This window comes from Cololabis saira, chromosome 10 (genome assembly GCF_033807715.1).
Source record: "Cololabis saira isolate AMF1-May2022 chromosome 10, fColSai1.1, whole genome shotgun sequence".
NCBI classification, from domain to species: Eukaryota; Metazoa; Chordata; class Actinopteri; order Beloniformes; family Belonidae; genus Cololabis; species Cololabis saira.
In genome coordinates, this window is record NC_084596.1 from 20,135,104 (window position 1) to 20,155,327 (window position 20,224).

At 40.8% G+C, this 20,224-nt stretch overlaps 1 protein-coding gene across 3 annotated transcripts in view; it reads right to left on the reverse strand.

The window, feature by feature from the left end:
• Nucleotides 1-20,224, reverse strand: part of LOC133452559 (extended synaptotagmin-2-like) — a 64,912-nt gene that overhangs the window by 10,485 nt on the left and 34,203 nt on the right. The window contains exons 8-17 of one of the 3 annotated variants that reach the window (XM_061731958.1): nt 14,520-14,575; nt 9,617-9,737; nt 9,352-9,528; nt 8,264-8,346; nt 7,929-7,977; nt 6,457-6,546; nt 6,244-6,339; nt 5,134-5,235; nt 2,688-2,750; nt 1,263-1,337 (exon numbers count right to left, since the gene is read on the reverse strand). In XM_061731958.1, the coding sequence (XP_061587942.1) occupies nt 1,263-1,337; nt 2,688-2,750; nt 5,134-5,235; nt 6,244-6,339; nt 6,457-6,546; nt 7,929-7,977; nt 8,264-8,346; nt 9,352-9,528; nt 9,617-9,737; nt 14,520-14,575 (912 nt within the window). The remainder of the gene's footprint in view (nt 1-1,262; nt 1,338-2,687; nt 2,751-5,133; nt 5,236-6,243; nt 6,340-6,456; nt 6,547-7,928; nt 7,978-8,263; nt 8,347-9,351; nt 9,529-9,616; nt 9,738-14,519; nt 14,576-20,224) is intronic. The other 2 variants (XM_061731959.1, XM_061731960.1) reach the window with 2 other exon arrangements.

Sequence of the window (20,224 nt, forward strand, 5' to 3'; positions counted from 1 at the left end):
CCTGCAGTTCTCCAGACCACTTTCTTGTGGTCTTGTCTCGGTCTCGGGTCTCTCGGACTCGGATAATTGAGATGCCATTGCACACCAAGGTGACAGAATCTGGTGATCAGCAGTTCTTCCTCCTTTTAATGTACAGTTTTGTAAACTATTTGCATTTTGCATCTGATTTAATGTTTTGGTGCATCTGCATGTGTCTATATTTAATTACAGTTTTGTGTTTATAACGGCCTTGTTTGAATAAATATATGAATAATATTTGCTTATCGTTGTGATTGATTAAGCATCAGGTCCATTTCAGTGATGCTGATATATGGTGTAATCTGATTACTATAATGGTAAATAATGTAATTACAAGTTGATAATTGTATCTTTAATATTTAAAATTCAGGCTTCATCTCCAGATTAAGTCCAATTAAATCAGTAACATTACTATTCATTACATTTCTGAGGTGGAGGGGGGTGTTGGAGGCTGGTTATTTTGCTAGATGACTTTGGGACTAGTTAGTAGTAGTGTCAATCCTTAAAAGCACTGGAGTCAATCCTCCAATAGTGTAGAAATAGCGGTAGTGCAGTTGCCACACATATCTGATCTCAGCTGATGGATGAAAACATTTATAGTGAGTTCAACATCAGACATCCACTTCTCTGTGTTATTGGGCTGCAGTTAAATACAACCTCATATGGAAGCTAGCTGAACCAGGATGGTGCTGATGTTCTACAACAAGGCAGGATCAGGACATTACTAGGTTTGGTCTCGGTCTCGAGCTGAACTAGTCTTGGTCTTGATACTCTCTACTCTTGGTCTTGGTCTTGGTTTAGGCGGTCTGGACTACAGGTCTAACCTACAGACAACTACTGGTTGTTCAGCTGAAACAGATTAAAAACAGTAATCCAAGAGTTTGCACCCACGTCTGAATGCAGAAGCTAGTTAGAAGTTCCTGAGCAGCAGCAAAACACGAATATACTCATGGATAACAAAAACAAAAGTACCTCTAGCTATAACTCATGGCTAAAAGTCACATGTTGGATTAAAACTGAGCATGATCTTGGGAAGATATTTTGCTTTATTTAAGTGTTTTCCCATCTACAATTCAAATAATTGAAAATGTGAAAACGCACGAGTGGTTTTTGAGGGCGAGGCCTTTCTCACATTTTTCTGAAGGACTGTGATCACACACAAATGTTTTTTCTCTCATGAGAAGATCATCAGCGTAAATGCTGAACATATGAACCAGCAGCAGCTGATGGAAACGCGCTCTCACCTTGCTGTCGTCGGACTTGTGTCCCACCGTGAAGTGGACGAAGGGATTGGGATCGCTGGTCACCTTTTTACCAGACTGCAGCCAAAGAAAAAAGGGTCTTAGACTGAAGAAATGACGAGTGAACTCACAACAACAGAACAAACTGAGTTTAGCTCGAAATGAAACAAACTCCAAACTGTCGCTTACTTTTAAAATGCAACTTTAACATTCAAAGATTTAAATGCAAAGATCATAAAGTTTCAGTTGTGGGCCGTGATAAGGAAAGGGATTAGGAGGAAAATGCATCAGACTAAAGTCCCCTGAACCAGAAAGTGCAGAAATGACACCAGGTTAAATAAAAAGGATGAGTGTAGCTCGCATCGATGATGTTAATTACAACACACGTTGTTAGATGCAGTTTTAGCTCGATGAATGACAAAGTTAAAGAAACTGTCTGCAGGTGACCAGGCAGGCAGTTCTGGGTTTGTTTGTCCAGCTTTAGAGAGATTGGACATCTCCGTCACTGCTTCAGTGTGGATCTGGGTGAGCAGCAGTGGCGTCGTTTTTCAACTCCCTGATCTTCCCTTCTAGATACTCGACTGGACTCAGTAAATACGGATCCAAATAAGACCTGGGTAAGAGTTTTAAAAAGAGTTACGAGCATCAAGTTGCACTTATTTGTCCTCCAGGTGAATAACTAGTTGTTTGATTTTATTTTATTTCCCCGTTAAGGAAACAAGTGAAACTTTTACAAAAATGCTGCATATTGTTAGCAAAGTCTAAGCTTTCAAGTTAAACACGAGGACACATTTTTCCGGCCACATGGACGTGTTTGGGTGCTGCAGCAACTGCAGGAGCTTCAATGTTTCACATGAAGGGCTCAAAACATTCGCATATGACTGATAAAGTCTATGAAACCATAGACAATAGAGATATTGGACATCTCCTTCTCTTTCATGGACATTTAGCTCCGTCAAGAACAACATGAAAAGATTTCATGTCGTTCCCACAAACCTCGTCCTTCCAAATGCTTCCTGAGGAATTATTTTCTCCAGAGGAAAGTAGTTCCGGCTGAAAACAGCTTCAGTCAGTGTGAATTTTTTTTTTTTTTCGGCTCCCTGATCGACAGAACAGTTTTCCCAAGTTTCCCTTCTAGATACTCGACTGAACTCAGTAAATACGGATCCAAATAAGACATGAGTAAGAGTTTTAAAAAGAGTTACGAGCATCAAGTTGCACTTATTTGTCCTCCAGGTGAATAACTAGTTGTCTGATTTTATTTCCCCGTAAGGGGAACCAGTTTTTCTGGTTTTAATTTAAAGTTAAATGAGGACAGACCTCTGGTGATATTGTGAAAGCGTGTGTTGAGCGTTTGCCCGGGTGTCCCGGTGTTTCCTGGGGGTGTCTGGGGGGGGGTATGCGTGTGCTCTGTTACCGTGTCGTTACCTTGATGGCCTTACTGACCGAGGCCTTCTTCAGCCCCGCCTGGTTGAACTCTAACGGATTGCGCTTTGATTTTCCCCCAGAGACAAGGCAGGAGAGAGCGATGCAGACACACACACACACGCACACACACACACCAGGAGGTTATTTAAGGGAGGGGGGGGCATGCAGGGACGTTGATGACAACACACCACCACCATCATCCCCGGCATCACCGAAGAACCAGGATGAGCCACAGAGTGAGACAGACAGAGACAACATGGATGATCACATGGTTAATGTCATTCCCCGGTCAGATGTGACATGAGATTATAATCAAACATTAAGGCTGAAATTCAGATGTGAGCATCATTATTGAGACAATAAAAAGAAGAAGGTGTGTATATTTAAAGCGCTGTTGATTGAAATAAAACAGCAAAGAGAACATCATTGAATGGCAGGAGTTTCTGATCTCTTCAAACGTTTCTGGCGTTAAAAGTCGACAGCAGGGAAACGGCGGTTGAGATGAGAGTCAGTTCAAATAAAACAGGAAGAGAGTTAAATAAGGACCAGATGGAGTGAAAAACACATCTTATAAAGCTCTTTTGGGATAAAACAACCAATATGAACAACAGGATCCTGACAGAATGTTATGAGCAAATAGAAAAGCCCGCCGTGAGAATATAAGCGCATCTTGTTCAAAGGACAGAGAATAGGCATTAAAAAGCAGAATTTCAGGGCATTTATTCATGCAAACCCCTCTGGTGTTGGTATTTAGTGATTCAGCTCCTTAATTATGACCCCACCTCACTTCAGAGTGTGGCTGTTTACTGTAAATACTAAAGTCTGCTGGTGTCCAAACAAGATGCGACAACCAACGTGTCAGACGTCAGTGTTAACGCATTAAACGTGGACATCAGAGGGGTTAAACTGGGGGGTCCTGCACACACTACAGGGTTAAACTCAGACTGTATGTAAAACATGGACATAACTTCCCTGTAAAAAAGAAAAAAGGAGTCAATAACAAAACAAAAAAAACAAAACAAAAAACCCCCCGATGGCCAGCAGGGGGCAGTGACGTTAGTTGGAACTGGTCTGATTTTCAGGAAGCCGATAAGAAATGATCCCACTCTCAGGTCTTATTTAATATGCAATGACATTGATTGTTATAAATGATCATCCCATTGGGAGTGAAAACACAGAGATGGCAACGACCTTGTGGAAGTCATGTCCATCTTTGACACACAGCCTAAACGAGGATGATGGAAGGGAGCGATCGATGGAGATCTCACAGTTCCCGCTCCGAGCTTCACTTCAGAAACGAAATGCACATCTTCCTCCAAAATAAAATTACATCATATAATTCATCTTTAATAGTTTTAGCAAAATAGCTTTCTAAACTGGTACATCTACACTGTGTTAACATTGTAAACAAAAACCTACAAAACAAGAGAACATTTTCCTAAAAGAGGCAAAGTAAATGTAATTCTGAATACTGATTCTATTAGTTGGCATTTAAATCATTTAGACATATAAATGTTATAATATTAAGAACTATTCTAGATCCTCTTCTCTTTGCCTGCAATTTTGTTTATTCATAGTTTTACATATAAATCCAGTACCACCCCCCAGTATAAATGATGAATATAATCATAAGAGACAACAGCTTCAGATCTGGGATTATTTTAGACAACCATCGCTGTATTAATAATTTCTTTCATTTAAGGAAAGAGATCATTCAAATTTCCAGGTCGTCATTGTAAATGAGACACTGTTCTCAATTGACTTACCTTGTTAAATAAAGGTTAAATAAATAATAATAAAAACAAAAATGTGACCATTTCAGGTTAGTTTGTAGATTTCCTGTCGTTCAGTGGTGTGGGAGAGTTTTCCCAAAGTGAAAAGATCACATCATGTTGCTGCTTGAGCTTTTGCACTTGCTAGCTGGATTTTCAGACCATCAATTCCTTTATAATGGCATCTCTGAGGATGTATTGATTTGTTCACCATGCTGAAACTCAATTACTCTCTTCTATAATGTAATTTCTGTTGGAATCACATTCATTTTTCTTGGGAAAGGAAGCGCATCAACACAGAAAATCATGTCTGGGGAGAAGAACAATCAAGTGAAACCCAGTTTGTATAAACAAACTATGTGATGTTAATTCTTTAAGATCTCTAACTCCCTATGATCGACGGTAGTGGAGGAAGATGGATGCATTTGATGCTTTTGATAGCGGTTTTCAACTATGGAGTTTGCCAAACTCCCACTACAACATTAACAACAAGTAATGGTATTATTGGGAATCAGGCCCGTGCATGGGGGAGGAATTCATGCTGACCAGGCAAACAAACCAGATCTCTGCTTTTCAGACAAACAAGCAAAAGCACAAGTTGCTAAAGCAGGGGTTATCGCACCGGGGCAGTCTCCAACTAGTCTACAAGAAAGAAAAACGGCCAACCGACTCACAAATAAGGTCCTATAGAGGGAAGCGGTGTTCTCGCAAAACACGAGGCCCGCCGCCCTCCTCTCTTTTAAGTAGCCAGAGCCCAAGTCGCCCTCGAAGACGCTCTTCAGAGGGAGGAGGAGACAAGGAGGAAAGAGATGGAGCAGAGAAGAAGGAAGGTGAAGTCTACGCTAACAGCTGATCAGGTGAATTCCTACGTTTTACTCCTCAAACATGGAAATATCACTAAATCTAACAATCAGGTGTGAGAAGCTTGAACGGTTTTATCACACATGTCAGTTAAAATGTAACTGATCTATCAGGCTTTTGCCGACTTCACCTTCAAGAGGAGACGGAGTGAAAAGCAGGAGAAAAGTTCAGGAAGTAGAAAAGAAACAGATGCATACAACAATAAAGCTCAGACACTCATAACATCTGAAAGACACTTGTTTTAACCTTGCTCTGACAACTAAATCTGAAAAAAGAAAACAATAAAAAACGAGAAGCCTTACAACTCTGGACGGTTGTATTGTTCTCTTAAAGCCGTTCGGTGAAATTGAGGCTTTTAAGATGATAAATCTTCACCAGCTTCATCTCAAGATTGAAAACGGTACATTGCAGAGTTATACAAAGAGCTGCTGCTTTTATTTTGGTTGATGACACGAATCAAGACCAAGATGTTTCACTAAGAGCTCCTAACTCTTAAGAGCAGCACACCTTAGATTTAGACTTGCAGCTCATTTATGTGCATTTTAACCACAAAGCCAATAAAAGTCTTGATGATTGACAACACTGTTAACAGTTCTGTGTACGATAAGCTTCATGGATAACAGCAAGAATATTTGCTGCACTCAATTTTGTTGTGATTTCTGGCTCTCCTGAAGACTGAATGTCGTTTCCTTCTTACTAAATGCTCTGGGGAAATGTGTTGCTCTTCATCCTGAAGCATTCATCTGAGTCAGGCTATTTTTTTTTCTATTTTGGGGCCGAGTAGGTGATTAGAAATACTGAACTTTAAAATAAAATTCTGGAAAAATGCAGGTATTCGTTTGTGGTCTGCAGCCCTGCACGAGATCAAACTCTGTAGTAAGTAACGGCGAGCAGTGCTGCCATGTTCGAGTATGTCCACTCACCGGCAGGTTTCGGGCTGAATCTAAGAAAATTATAAGCAGCACGGACGACGGACCATCGTTGGCGTCGCTGCGATTAGCTTTGATGCTCGCCAGCACCTGTAAGAGCAGAGGGGGACACAGCGGCAGCTTGTTGTGTGTTTGATTCCTTACCGTTTGATTTTTATTTTCTTTTAAAGTGACTGAAGTGTTTTTTCTGCGAGGGTTAGGGTTTACCTGGTCCAGCTTCTCAGGTGTGGGCAGCAGAGACAACCACTCCAGTTTCAGGTGCAGCTTCCCCGTGGCCACGTCCTCCAGAGCGAACCACTGAGAGGAAACACGCTCGTTAGTGATCATGGCATCAACATTGGTTGTTGTTTTTTAATTGTTTTTCAATCTTCCAAATGTGAAGCACATATTTGGTCTAAGATGCTAAAATGCTAACAGGTAAGGTAACATTTTTAGGATTTTTCTCTACCAAACAAAAGTAAACCAAAATAAATCTAAGAGAAATCCATCTCCAGCCTCTCAACATCACTCTGTTTGTGAACCACCTCGGGCTGAAAGCGGGTCCCTGACTGAGCCGTTCAGATCTCTGGGGAACTGTGACATCACAGACCCGAAACTACAGCACAACCAGCACTTCGAATTCCTCTGAAGTGGGTTGGAAAAACTGTAACGACGGATCTTAAAACAGGCACATCTTGCATAGGACGGGGGTTAAATGACCTGCTGCATCTCAACTCCATCAATAAAAGGTGTTGGATATGTGTATTTGATACGGTTTAGGATGCTGCTGTTGGAGCCTGTCACGTTCACAGGTGATCAATACTTTTTCTGTTCTGCTGTGAGATCATTTAGTTAATTGTTTTCTGTCGGCGTGTAAAGATCCTTTCAGGTAACATGTCGAAAAAGATTTTACCCAACCTTTAATTTCCTCTGTCGATTCAAGCAAAGACAAAAATCTAATGTTTCAGCCTGATCATCTTCATCCGAAACACACGAAGGTCCTCTTTCTTTCTTTTTTTGCGCCTTTGTTTGAAATGGAGGCTTTGTGACGGATCAGAGCGAAGCAACTGCTTCAGATGGACGATAACGCCTTTCACTGAATCCTGTTTCCATCAGATTGAAAACTCATCATGTCCCCACCAGTTTCTCCATAAACGTAAAAATGTCACGTTTCGAGCAACGCGGGGGATAAGCGTTGAAGAGGAGAGGAGCGACGCCTGCCGTGGGAGTTTAACAGAAAGACTTTAGCTCTGATTGCGACTCATCTACTTCTGTAAATTAGATGCAAGAAGCTTCTGGACTGAATTTAGAGCCACAAACAACCTTTTAAATGTTCAGTTTAAAAGGAAAAAATGAGCTTTTGTGAGGTTTCCATCAAAGTTCCTGCAAAAGTATATTTTAGTAAATGAATCTGGCTCATTCTGGGCTTTCTTTAAAAAAACAAAAACAACATATAAACTTGTTCTAATGACGATACAAACATTTCAGGTACAAAAATATACTTTTTTCACGTTTCATTAGATCTTTAATTTATATAAGTATGTCTTTAAAGAGGAAACGTGTCCGTCGTCCGGTTACCGGCGCGCGGCTAACGATGCGCAGCTACCGGGGCACAGCAGAGGCTCTTTAGGCTGAAACGTTAATGTTGGGACATTCAGAAAGCAGCAAGACAGCAGCTTAGAAAGGAAATGCTTCGTCACCTCGTCCACCTTCTGCTCCTTCTGGACTTCCCCGAGGTCGATCTCCAAACTGAAACACAAACCACAGACACAGTTTACACCAAGCGCTGTCCAGAACCGCCTTCAGCAGTCCTTCTCTTCACTGAAAAACCATTATCAGACGTATAAAATCTAATCTGCAATCAATACTCACAGGATTTGTCTTATTTACTAAACATCTGTATCTACGGAGACTATTTATTTATTTAATCAACATAGTTACTCATTACCTAGGCATCCTTATCTATTTGTCAATTTATCTGCTGACATCTAAAAGTCATTTAAGGTAAAAATAAATAAATAAATCTGAGCTCTACCTTCCCAAGTAGTCGTCCTTGTCGGTGTCTTCGTCCAACAGCTCGATCTTGAGGAGGTGTTCTGTCTGACCGTAAATCAGGATCTAAAAAAGACGAGCAGAGTCGTTGGTGACACACACACACACACACACACCGAGTATTGGTTGATTGACATCTTTATCAAATCTTCAAAGGGATTAAATTATTTCATATGTTAAATCCACGTCACGCCAGGTATTATCTAGTGTTGTTTCAATTCTAGTTTTAGTCTAGTCTTATGGTCGATTAGTTTTAGCCACGTTCATTCTCCTTAGTCATATCAAGTTTCAGTCGACTAAAAGTCTGAGCATTTTAGTCTAGTTTTAGTCAAAGATCGTATTTAGCCAAACCCATTTTACAATTCAAACAAGGTTTTCTTATTATTATATTATTGATACCTCAAGAATACATTCATTCCAGATACAGAAGACTCTAATTTGAGTTTACAACATATTTATTTTTCTGCATTTCTTTTTCGACGACACATTGGGTTTTCTTTTTCACGTCTATGTAGGAAAGTGTATCCAAAGATGGTTTCTTCTTCTTCTCCCAGTCCCAGAGCAGATCCCCGCGTGGCCGGCCATCGGCCCCTTTCTCTATTTAAGTTTGTTTTTAATTGACGTGAACCTAGAGCTCTGCGTTAACGGCATCAGCCTCTAACTCTGCAGCTGCAGCTTCTGGATCTGATTCCCTGCTGCAGCGACTGGGATTGAGGACGTGACGTCACCCAGCAGAACTAAACCAGAGGAAACTACTGAAAACATGGACATTAAGGATCTTTGGTAAAACATTTAGTCTCGTTTTGGTCAACGAAAATGAAGACACATTTTAGCAGTTTTTATTTTGTAATCTACATTTTAGTCTCGTTTTTATCCGTCTACGATATTGCATTATATATTTAATTATTGTTATCGTCACATGACCAGCATTTTCGTTGTGTCTCATTTTCCTCAGGTGATAAATGTTCGTTGACGACGATATTTACCGGTAGTCATAATTTTCGAAAGCAACTTTACTTTTATCCGATTACACGAAAGAAAAGCCTCTGTGTCTCCTCTCTTGTATCTCACCTCGTACACCTCGTTCCACTTGGGATGGACGGTCTCGTGGATGACTTTGCTGTGGAAGATCTCCGTCCCCACCTGGATGACCCCGTAGGGGTCCGACTTGCCCTTGATCAGTCCCCCCAGGAACTTGTCTTTGCCCAGCAGGTCCTGGGCCTCGATGAAGTGGATCCTCAGGACGCCCTGCGGAGACGTGTGGCGACCGTGTTCACTGAAACGACGTAACGCGGCGGCGCCAGTAAATGATCAGAGGAGCGGGTGCATGCGTTACCTTTGGAACGGGGAAGCGGACTCTGGCCAGCTGCTCCTCGCCCACCAGGGGGATGGTGATGCGGTTGGGGAGAACCAGGTAGCCGTGGATGATGTCCTGGATCAGGTTGTCGCACAAGCCACTGCAAAGTCAAACACCTTAATCAATCATCACTATACACTTTGTACTGCTCCTTTATACTTCCATATATGAGCTACTGTGTGGAAATGTGAGGAAACATATAAAACAAACACGGATACAATATTCAAACTTCAAAAAAGAGCAATAAGAATTGTAAATAAAGCGGTCTTTAGAGAATCAACAAACCCACTTTTCATTAAATTGATGAACACTCAAATTTAAGGATCCGGTCGACTTCAAAACTATACAAATCATGCACAAAGCGAATCAGCATCAGTTGCCACAAGACATCCAGAAGTTGTTTCAAATAAAAGAAAATAAACACAATCTCAGGGGAATATGTAATTTAAAAAAACAGCATGTACGAACAAACATCAAAACCCATTGTGTATCAGTGAAGGGAGTTAATCTGTGGAACAACTGCAAAGACGAAATGAAATCATGCAAATCACCAAGTAAGTTTAAACAAATCTTTAAAATCAATACTCTTAATGGATACAAAATGGAAATGGACACATGAACTGACAGCCAATGACCAAAGTGCCTTGCTCAGCCGAACCACCTTTTCTTTCTCTTTTATGCTTTTCTTTTGCAGTTCTGTGAAATGAAGAAATTGTAAAAACAGAACATTAGAAGGGGTAGGACTAGAAAAGTTTTTTGAAACTTCATCCTACACCCTTTCAAACAGGAAATATTTATTTACATATAGATTTGTCTCTTTAATTTGCTTCGTTTTGCTTATTTTTTTGTTGTTTTTGGTATATACATTTTATGTATTCTGATTATTTTTTGTTTTAACCTGTTTGAATAAATGACAGATGCCACTTCAGCTCTTCTCCTCTAGAGGGCAGCACTGTCCTGCAGCCCCACAGCTTCTGCTGGAGACACACATCTGCCTGCAGCAGCTGATTCTGGGTCAGCGTGCCGAGGAGGACCTTACCAGGTCCAGATGAGACTGAGACAGCCCGATTCTACCGCCTATCCCAACATGCTTAGGGAAGGAGCTTCAGAGCGTTTGCTGCAAAGGAAGATGCAAACGAAAGCATCTAAGGTTGGCGTTTCTGTTTCACGAGAGAATGCAAATCCCGCTGAGGAGATTTCAGGCCTTCTTACACAGAAACACTGACAGGAAGAGGAGGGTGGGGCAAGTGCAGGTTTGTGTTTGATCACAGCAGTGTGTGACACACACACACACACACACACAGTTTTCTTCAAACCCGTTCAGCAAGGAGGGCTGCATTTCACGGGGCGGAGTGTTTCTGCAACGGCTGAACACAAAGCGTGAACCAGCAGGAAGCAGATGCAGGTAGGGTTGCCAACTCCCTGAAAAATAAATAAAGGACACCTCATCAACCTGATTGCCTTCACCCTTCCTGGCGTGGTGAATTTTTTAGCCCCTTTTTTTGTGAGTGAAATGATTTTTTTAACTATTTTACTCGAACCTGATTTGAATTAGATGCATATTTTTGAATACTATGAACAAAGGGAAAACAAATTATTGTCCAGCAATTCACTTTAATACAAATAACAAAATGAACTGAATAAAATAAGTATCTTTCTTAAACAGAAACCTGTCCTGCTTAACTTAAAATGGTATAAATTCATATAAAACAATAGAAAGAAAGCAGGAGAACATCCATTCTGTAATAGTGCACTAACAAAAGTGCAAACAGAAAGTCTGTAGAAAACTTGTGAACATATTTGTGCCTCAAAGGCCATGACTGTAGGCTACAGTTGTAGTAAAACAGAAAAAACGCCAAAAGTAGAAGAATGGGCCCCCAAGAGTCTCCATATCCGAGTCTCATTAGGGATCTTTAAGAAGCTTTATGAGCATATTTTTAATTAACATGTTCTTTAATTGAGCATTGATGAGGAATTACATGAAAATGTTGGTGAAAACCACAAAATGAAAAGCTTTGAAGGTTATCAAGATGCCACACCTTAGAGGACCTAAGAACCTTTTTTATTTCTTTATAGTTAAACCAATTATTTCACATTTCCCACTTCCCACTGGGATTATGGGAAGAGATTATGATTTGCTGCTTAACTTAAAATTGTATAAATTAATATAAAACAATAGAAAGAAATCAGAACATCCATTCTGTAATAGTGCAAATTTTTAGTGGAATAACAAAAGTGCAAACAGAAAGTCTGTAGAACACTTGTAAACATATTTGTGCCTCACTGACTGTAGGCTACAGTTGTAGAAAAACAGAAAAATATAACTCAACAGCTCAATGCCATTTTCCATTGGCATTTTAGGACTATTTTCTGACTCTCACAGTAATACGGGACAAAGTGCTTTAGTTTATAAATACGGGACGATTCAGTTTTTCAATGGACGGTTGGCAAACGTAGATGCAGGTCAGCGGAGGAGCCAGCAGCTCCGCCGGGTCGCAGCAAAGGGCGTTCACCTCCTCCAGGTTGGGTTTCGCCCAGTTCTTCTCACACGTTTTCACTATGAGTCTGTTTGGCAGTCATCACGTCATGTGACTTCTCCGAGCCAGAACCAGGACTTTGACTCTGACTAAACTTATCATTTTATTTGTTATTTAAGCATACTCTTAAATTAAATACTTAGGATTTTTGAAAGCCGTGCAAAGTTATGGATAAGCCCTGAATACAGGCATTGTGACGTAGAATTGTCAAATTGGTTTGATTCACCACAGGAATCGGCACAGATTACTTTTGTTATACTGTATTTGACCCGGTCTTTGTACGTTTTGACCGTATAGAAACGCAATTCTCGTCAGTTGTGTGAAATAAGACCTGGAAACAGGCATTGTGGCATAGAATTGTCAAATTGGTTTAATTCACCGTACGAATTGTTACAGATTACTTTTATAATACTGTATTTGACCCGGTCTTTTTTATGTTTTGACCGTATAGAAACGTTATTCTTGCCATTTTAAGAATGAGGAGTACCTGCTTTATTCTACTGCCCTTACTTTATAACAACTTGTGCTTTTTATTATTTTACCTCTTTTCTTATCATTTTATTTGTTATTTACTGTTTAATTGTGTCTTTCCGCTTTTAATGTTGATGTAAAGCACTTTGAATTACCTTGTGTTGAATTGTGCTATACAAATAAACTTGCCTTGACAAAACAGTAAAGCTCTATTTACAAGTTTGGAAGAATATTTATTACTACCTAAAGTTGTTTTCTAAGTGCTGTGGCAACGTTTCTACCTGAAGTTTAAATTGAGACAAAGATAAAAGGGGGTTTAAACATTCAGCATCAAGGAGCTCATCAACCTTGTGTCTCTAAAAACCCGTGTGAGAGAAACTGGAGCAGCTTCAAACCGCACGTTGCTTTTATTCTGTAAATTATTTTATCTGTGTTGCTGTGTGATTCCTGTGTTTTGTAGTTGTTGCAACTTTTTTTACGCTGCTGTCTTGCCGGGCTTCACTTGGAAAAGAGGTCATTGTGTCTCAACGGGGCCGACCTGCTTAAATAAAGGCAATAATAATAATAAAAAATAAATTTAAATTAAAAATTCTCATGCATCTGGTTTCACTTATTTCATTTAAACATATTTTACATATTCCAGAGCTTCAACATCTGGCTGATTTTATTTCTATAATTAGTGTTTTGCAAGCTAGACCTGCTTTTGGCGTCTTGATCGCCTCTCTTGTATTTTTTGGTCCACGTGTAAAAATCTTCCGTGTATATTGTAATAACGTGTAATTTTTCTGGATGAGTGTCGCTCTCAGCCTCCTAACTCGGCCAGGGCATTTAAAAACTAATTAATTTAAATCTCAAGAGCTTTTTTTCGCTGGTTAAATAAAAGTTGGGATTTTAGGACAACAAACAAACAGGAGTTTACTGTGATGAGCCCAAATTATGAAATCATGTAAAGTGTTTCAGAACAATACTGAGTTAATGAGTGTTGCAATACCACTTTATCCCTCTAGAGGCATATTTCGTTGTGTTTTGCTACATAGAGTGCCTTTAATTGTCGTAACTATCCATCAGTGACAAAACAAGAAACAATAATTGTTCTCGTCACTGTTGACTTATAACGGCATTCTGCGTCGAGACACTTTCTGGCAAACGTCTTCTTCAGCTGGAAGCAAACTTCAGGCTCGGCTCTCACAAGCGCAATAAAAATCAAGATTTACTTTCTAGAAAACAAAAAGCTCTTTTCACGAAACAAGAAGTTTAAAAAAAGAAAAGTAAGGAGAGGGGGGGTTCTCTCTGGGGACTCAGTATTACATCAGACGAGAGCAAAAACACATCTGTCAGTGGTCTGAACTCACATCATACAGTCATTTTAGCCTCTTACAACATGCCCCGTGTCTGTCAGACTGACCACAGTAATGCCCCGATGTCCATATAGTCCCATGATGCTTTGCTTCATGTCTACTTTTCACCGGGATCCGTGTGACCCGGCTGCAGAAAAACTGATCCAGTCCAGTTAAGAGCAGCTGACGAGCAAATCCTGCCCCCTAGGACAGGGTTTCCCCCCCAGAGCCCCTCCCTCTGGTGGTCCTGGACTTTAAAACTCATCTCAGCTACTTTCAGTTTTCTCAAATACGTCCAAAAGTATTTAAAAATAAAATAAAAACAACCAAACAACCCTAAATTAAGCAGCTCTAACATATTTACACTAAAGCAGGCTAAAGATCACAGGAGGTTGGACGTGACGCTGCACATCTTAACAACGTCAACATCATCAACATCCCTCGCTGAGTTAAATCTGCACCAACTGCAGTCGAACTGATCCAGGCGTCCGTTTTTAAAACGGTTAAAATGTGTTGTGCACACGAACAGTTACTTACTTCACGCCAGGGATGTCCAGCATATTTGTGAGTCCGGTCCAATTGATGTCCAGCAGCTGAAAGACAGGAGACGAAGAGCAGCTTGGATTTAAAATGAAAACAAAAAACAGACACAGTAAACATGATTAATAATCAGCTACTAATCAATTTTTCTGGCTGATATTTAAGAATCTACGGAAGCGTATCGCATTCACTTGAGAAAAAAAAAATCTGCTCTGTTTTTCGGAATTAACGATATACTTCACATTTATTTTGTCAAGTGAATGCAATATGCGTATTAATCTCGTAAGAATCTCATCAACAGCAACAAAAAAAAAATTACAAATTAAACCTCCTCAAATTGTCACAAAAAAAAAATAAAAAATAAAAAGAAGATTAAAATGCATATATATGCTTTAATGTTTACCAAACTTGGTATTAACCATTAATATATATGCAGACAAGGGAAGGAGAAAAAAAAAAACAGTCAAGCTGTTTGGGACAAACGAGCAGACTTCTGACCGAAGTTAACGACAAAGATGTTGCTGATGACCAGGTTCTGAATCTCGAGCAGAGAGACCAGCATCCGTCTGAGACAACTGACCAAGGGACAGGAAGTCAGAGAGAAGACTTCCTGTGGGCGTGAGGAGATCGAGTGAGACAGGGTCACACACACACACACTGGTGAGAGGATGCTGGAGATGGAGATGTCTGGATTTGGGGGAAGAGGACGTTGCAGAGGCGGAGGACAGAGTTAGACGGAAGCAGATGAGCTGCTTCGTAGGAAAAGAGGTCAGGAGAGGAGCCCCCCACCATGGCTGAAAAAGGTCATTACATCCACATTTATACATGTAGAGCTCCTGCTGAAGGATCGAGAGGAACCCAGTCCCTGCAGGAAATATGGCCGGGGCAGAATGTTGACAGGCCATATTTATCAAGCACTTTAAGGTAGAGCATTTTTCTTTCACGATTTCAGTGGATGAGTTGATGCTCATTTACTTTAAAGGGTTGTATGAATGCCCCATTAATGAAAACCCACGAGAAAACAGGTTTATTTCCAATCTTTTATGATTATTTTTTCAGTTCTGTCCTCATCCAACATTTCAAAGGTCTGAGTTTCTCCTTAGTTCCTCCAAAACAAAGCAGTCAGTGGATCCCAGTGATTTGGCCTCAGGAAAGGTAATAAAGGGGTTTTGTTGTGACACCTTCCCCTGGCATTTAATGATGTTGCACAACAGACTGGTGGAGCAGGATTTGCTCTCACAAAAGCAAGAACCTGGTAGTAACCGGTCAATCAATGATGGGATAATCAACCTAATTTTACCATTTATCAAACAGGTTTAACTCATACGGGATAAGTTACATCTGAGGTTTCAGTTGAAGTCTGCTCAGATCAGGAAACCCAACACCGACGGTGGAGGCAGGTTCAGGAAAGAGGGGTGTGCTGGCCAGGATTAGCATATTCACAGAGGAGCTTAACCTGGTTTTCTAACCCAGTTGTGGGGCCTGTGCTCTGAGACGGGGACCTAACTGGGTCACCCAAGGAAAAGGACTGCAAGGAGAAGCGAAACTCAAGATTCAGCCAGTCCCTGCATCTGATAACTGGAAACATCGAAAAGGCAAATAATTAAAAAAGTTGTGCAAGTTGTGGTTTTGTCTGAGCTCCACCTCTCTGCTCAGTTTGATTAATCCTGTCTCAACAGGTTTGGCATAATCTTGCAGAGAAATGAACGTCAGTGATCAGACGCCACTGCCTTGATTGTCTGGGCAGAAGTAACCAGACTGAATCACAGCACACATTCCCGACACGCCCTCTTATCCACCGAATGCCACCATTACTTCGGCCAACAGCTGAACAAGCAGCCAGACGTGATCGCAGCAGACAGGAGGCGTTGCAAAGGGAAAGCTATAGCAACAGGAGCAATCGTGAAGAAGATATAAAGGTTAAGGGGTAAAGTCTAAGAAAACTCAGCTAAGAGCTTCAACTAAGGATCAAATCAATAGTATGTAATAGTATGGATAGCAGTGTTGTATTTGCAAATGAACGTGAACTTGTTCATTCTGCAGATCACGAACTGGAATTTGAACTGTTCAGATTATGTGAGTTTCAGCTTCACTGTTCAGGTCCAATTATTACGGAATAATCCTCCTTTTCATATTTACCAGCGGGCGGCGCGCACATTTAAAATACTCGACGAGACGACGACTTCACACTACATTACCCACAATGCAGTGCACACACCAGCATAACAACGGGCACCAGCTCCATGGCAACGGCGGCCCGAGCCCGGTTCAGTCTTTACATGACCAGTGAAGAGAGAGACGTTGCAGACGCAGCGTCAGCGAGCCATCAGATGATAATCCGCTTATCATGTTCTGCGGGAATTTTACACATCGTTTCCCAAAGAGTCCGACGGTAAAAATCTAACCTTTCTGTGCAAATTATGTCCAGCTGCGCCGAGAAAACAAGTCTGAATGTCTGCCTTGTCAACTTCAAATTTGAAACGTCATGTACAGTTAAAGCATCCGTCCAGTGTTAGAAAACATCTGCAAGTCCTTGATAATCAAAAAAAGTCATCAGGAAAGACCACAAGGTCCAAAACATGCAGGACAAGGGGTCCTGAGGACCAGGGTTGAAGACTGGTATACAGTGAACAGTTTTAGGGCAGGGTATCTATTGTATCTATCTATTATCTATTGTATGTATTGTTTTGGCTTTTGTTTTTTTTTTTCATTTTTGTTTTGTGTGCTTTTTAATTTTGATTGTACTGTATGTGTTGCGAACCCCAGGAAGACTAGCTGGCTGCTCTGGCACCAGCTAATGGGGATAAAAATAATTAAAAAAAAAAAAAATCAAGCCGTTGATTGGTGAGAAAAAGGACGAAAGAGGACGTTGACACCAAATAAGCTACAGAGATTTATTGAAAATAGTGCAAAAGTGAAAAAGAGAGCCTTGCAGGAGGATAAGCCTCGTGGATCAGCTGGATGGGAGTCCAGGTTGATTGAAAGAACCGTGTGACATCATCATGACTTAATTGGACAACATGCTTCGTGTTCAAGATGTTTGTTTTCTTGGCATCATTTCATCTTGAATGCCACAACCAAGCAATGTTCTGGCCATTTGTCGTCTTTGACTCTTTCCTTCAAGCATTTCAGAAGGTTAAAGGCTTGAAGCTCGTCGCGCGAGCATCAGATGGACTGTCGTCCTCCATCACCGGGCTGGAATCCAGCACAGCATCTCTGGAATGATGACCCACTGTTTCCCAAACCTGAAACTTTCTCAGTTTTAAGCTCCTGATGTATCGTTTCAACGGGAAGTAAAAGTCTGAAAAACAGAGTGAAACATACTGCATTGATTTTCAAGTAGACTCAAGGACACGGGGCCTCTCATGAGAAAAGGAAACTGCTAAACGTTGTGTGATGATATCTGCAGAAGAGCTAATGTGGATCTGTCCAAGCGTGAAGGACGGTCCAGGAAAACGCTCTGACCGAAGACGAGTTATCATCCACCTGTCCTTTTTCTCTAGCTGCTTCATTGATTCAGGGTCAAAAGGGGGTCATCAGCGTTTATAAATGTGCTGCAGTCACATTCATAGAGACGTCAATATAGTGGTGATGGCTCTTATTTTGGCAAATAATCTGCCTTTCAGAATAAAACGATGCATCTTTTTTTTTTTAAATGAGTTAACTGCAAACCTTTGAAGCTTCTCCCTTTCGTTATCAGGTGGGAGTTGCTTTCCCCACCACTGAAAGATTACTGCATTCACTCAGCATGTCTTTACCTTTGGAGGTTACAGATTACTTTTGTAATACTGTATTTGACCAAGTCTTTGTATGTTTTTACCGTATAGAAACGTAATTCTTGCCATTTTAAGAATGTGATGTGTACCTGCTGTACTCTACTGCCATTACTTTTTAACAACTTGTGCTTTTTTTTATTTTACCTCTTTTTTTACCATTTTATTTCATTTTATTTGTTATTTACTGTTTAATTGTGTCTTACTGCTTTTAATGTTGATGTAAAGCACTTTGAATTACCTTGTGTTGAATTGTGCCATACAAATAAACTTGCCTTGCCTTTCAGAGTAAAAAGATGCATCACATTTTTAAATTAGTTAACTGCAAACCTTTGAAGCTTCTCCCTTTCGTTATCAGGTGGGAGTCATTTTCCCCGCCGCTGGAAGATTACTGCATTCACTCAGCATGTCTTTACTACCTCTCCGTATCCGACAGGTAAGCTGCATTATTTAACTCGAGTGAGTGACAGAGAATCCAGCAGCGGTACATCAGCTGCGCCATTAGCCAACTTTTGCCGGCGCACCGTGACACAAAGCTCCATTTGTAAGATGGGACGTTGTCCGAGTTAAGAGCAATGGTTGGGTTGGGTGCAATCAAGCAGTGATTATCAACCCCCAACCCCTCATTAATCAGCATGACTAGATGTTCAGAGAGTAAACAGATCGATTGGAACCACAGCTGAGAGATATCTGTCTCCTGCAGCTGATGTGCACATCTAGCTGGAGGACGGTGCCCAGACTGGTGATGGGACGCCGTCCAGCCGCGGTTAGCACCAATCCACGGGATAGAAGTGAAAAGGATCCCCGTTGACATAAATGTGGGATCTGGACTTTAAAAAAAAAAAAAAAAAAGTATTATATAATAAAGTCAAAGTCAGAGCAGACGCATCAGTATCTGTCTGCCAGCTTGTGTGAGATTAACAGACACTGTGAAGCTGTAAAAAGGTTATAAAAGAAGCTTAAAATGTCAGATGCTTGAAACTGTTGTTGAACTAATAAAACAACAAAGAACAAAAATATGCAACTATGTGATTGTACAATACATTTAAAATAACATTTCTGCTTCCTGAACCATATTATGGGTCTGAAATTTCTCCCTAATAAGCAACACATTTCCACGCCGACAGGAAAGTGACAGATGTGACGCGGTGAGGTGACGCTGCACTTTTGTGCGGTTTAGCTGACGCTCCAGATGAAGAGGATTTTGGGTGTCAGAGCCGCTCTGGCAGCCTGGAACAGGAAGGATATTAAAGCAAAACGGGGATGTAAATACTGCAGGAGTACTAGAAACCAGCTACTAACACATCAGGACAGTGGCCAGATAAAACTGACGCCCAGGCAGGATTTCATCAAGGAGCTGGTCCTATTTTCAGATGGATGGATGGTGGAAAGACCCCACTGAGATGTGTGACAGGTATAAAACCTCTATACTACCACCGATGTGGTTAAACTGAAAAACAAACGCCATACATCTTTTCATCTGAAAAATAGTATTATATTTTTTTTTTTATTCTCTTAGATGAAGAAAGTCAGCTGCTGATGGATGGATGGATGGATGGATGGATGGATGGATGGATGGATGGATGGATGGATGGATGGATGGATGGATGGATGGATGGATGGATGGATGGATGGATGGATGGATGGATGGATGATAAATAGGGATGGATGAATGGATGGATGGATGGATAGATGGATGGATGACAAATAGGGATGGATGGATAACAAGGGATGGATGGATGGATGGATAAATAGGGATGGATGGATAAATAAGGATGGATGGATAAATAGGGATGGATGGATAACAAGGGATGGATGGATGGATGGATGGATGGATGGATGGATGGATGGATGATGGATGGATGGATGAATGATAAATAGGGATGGATGGATAAATAAGGAAGGATGGATAAATAGGGATGGATGGAT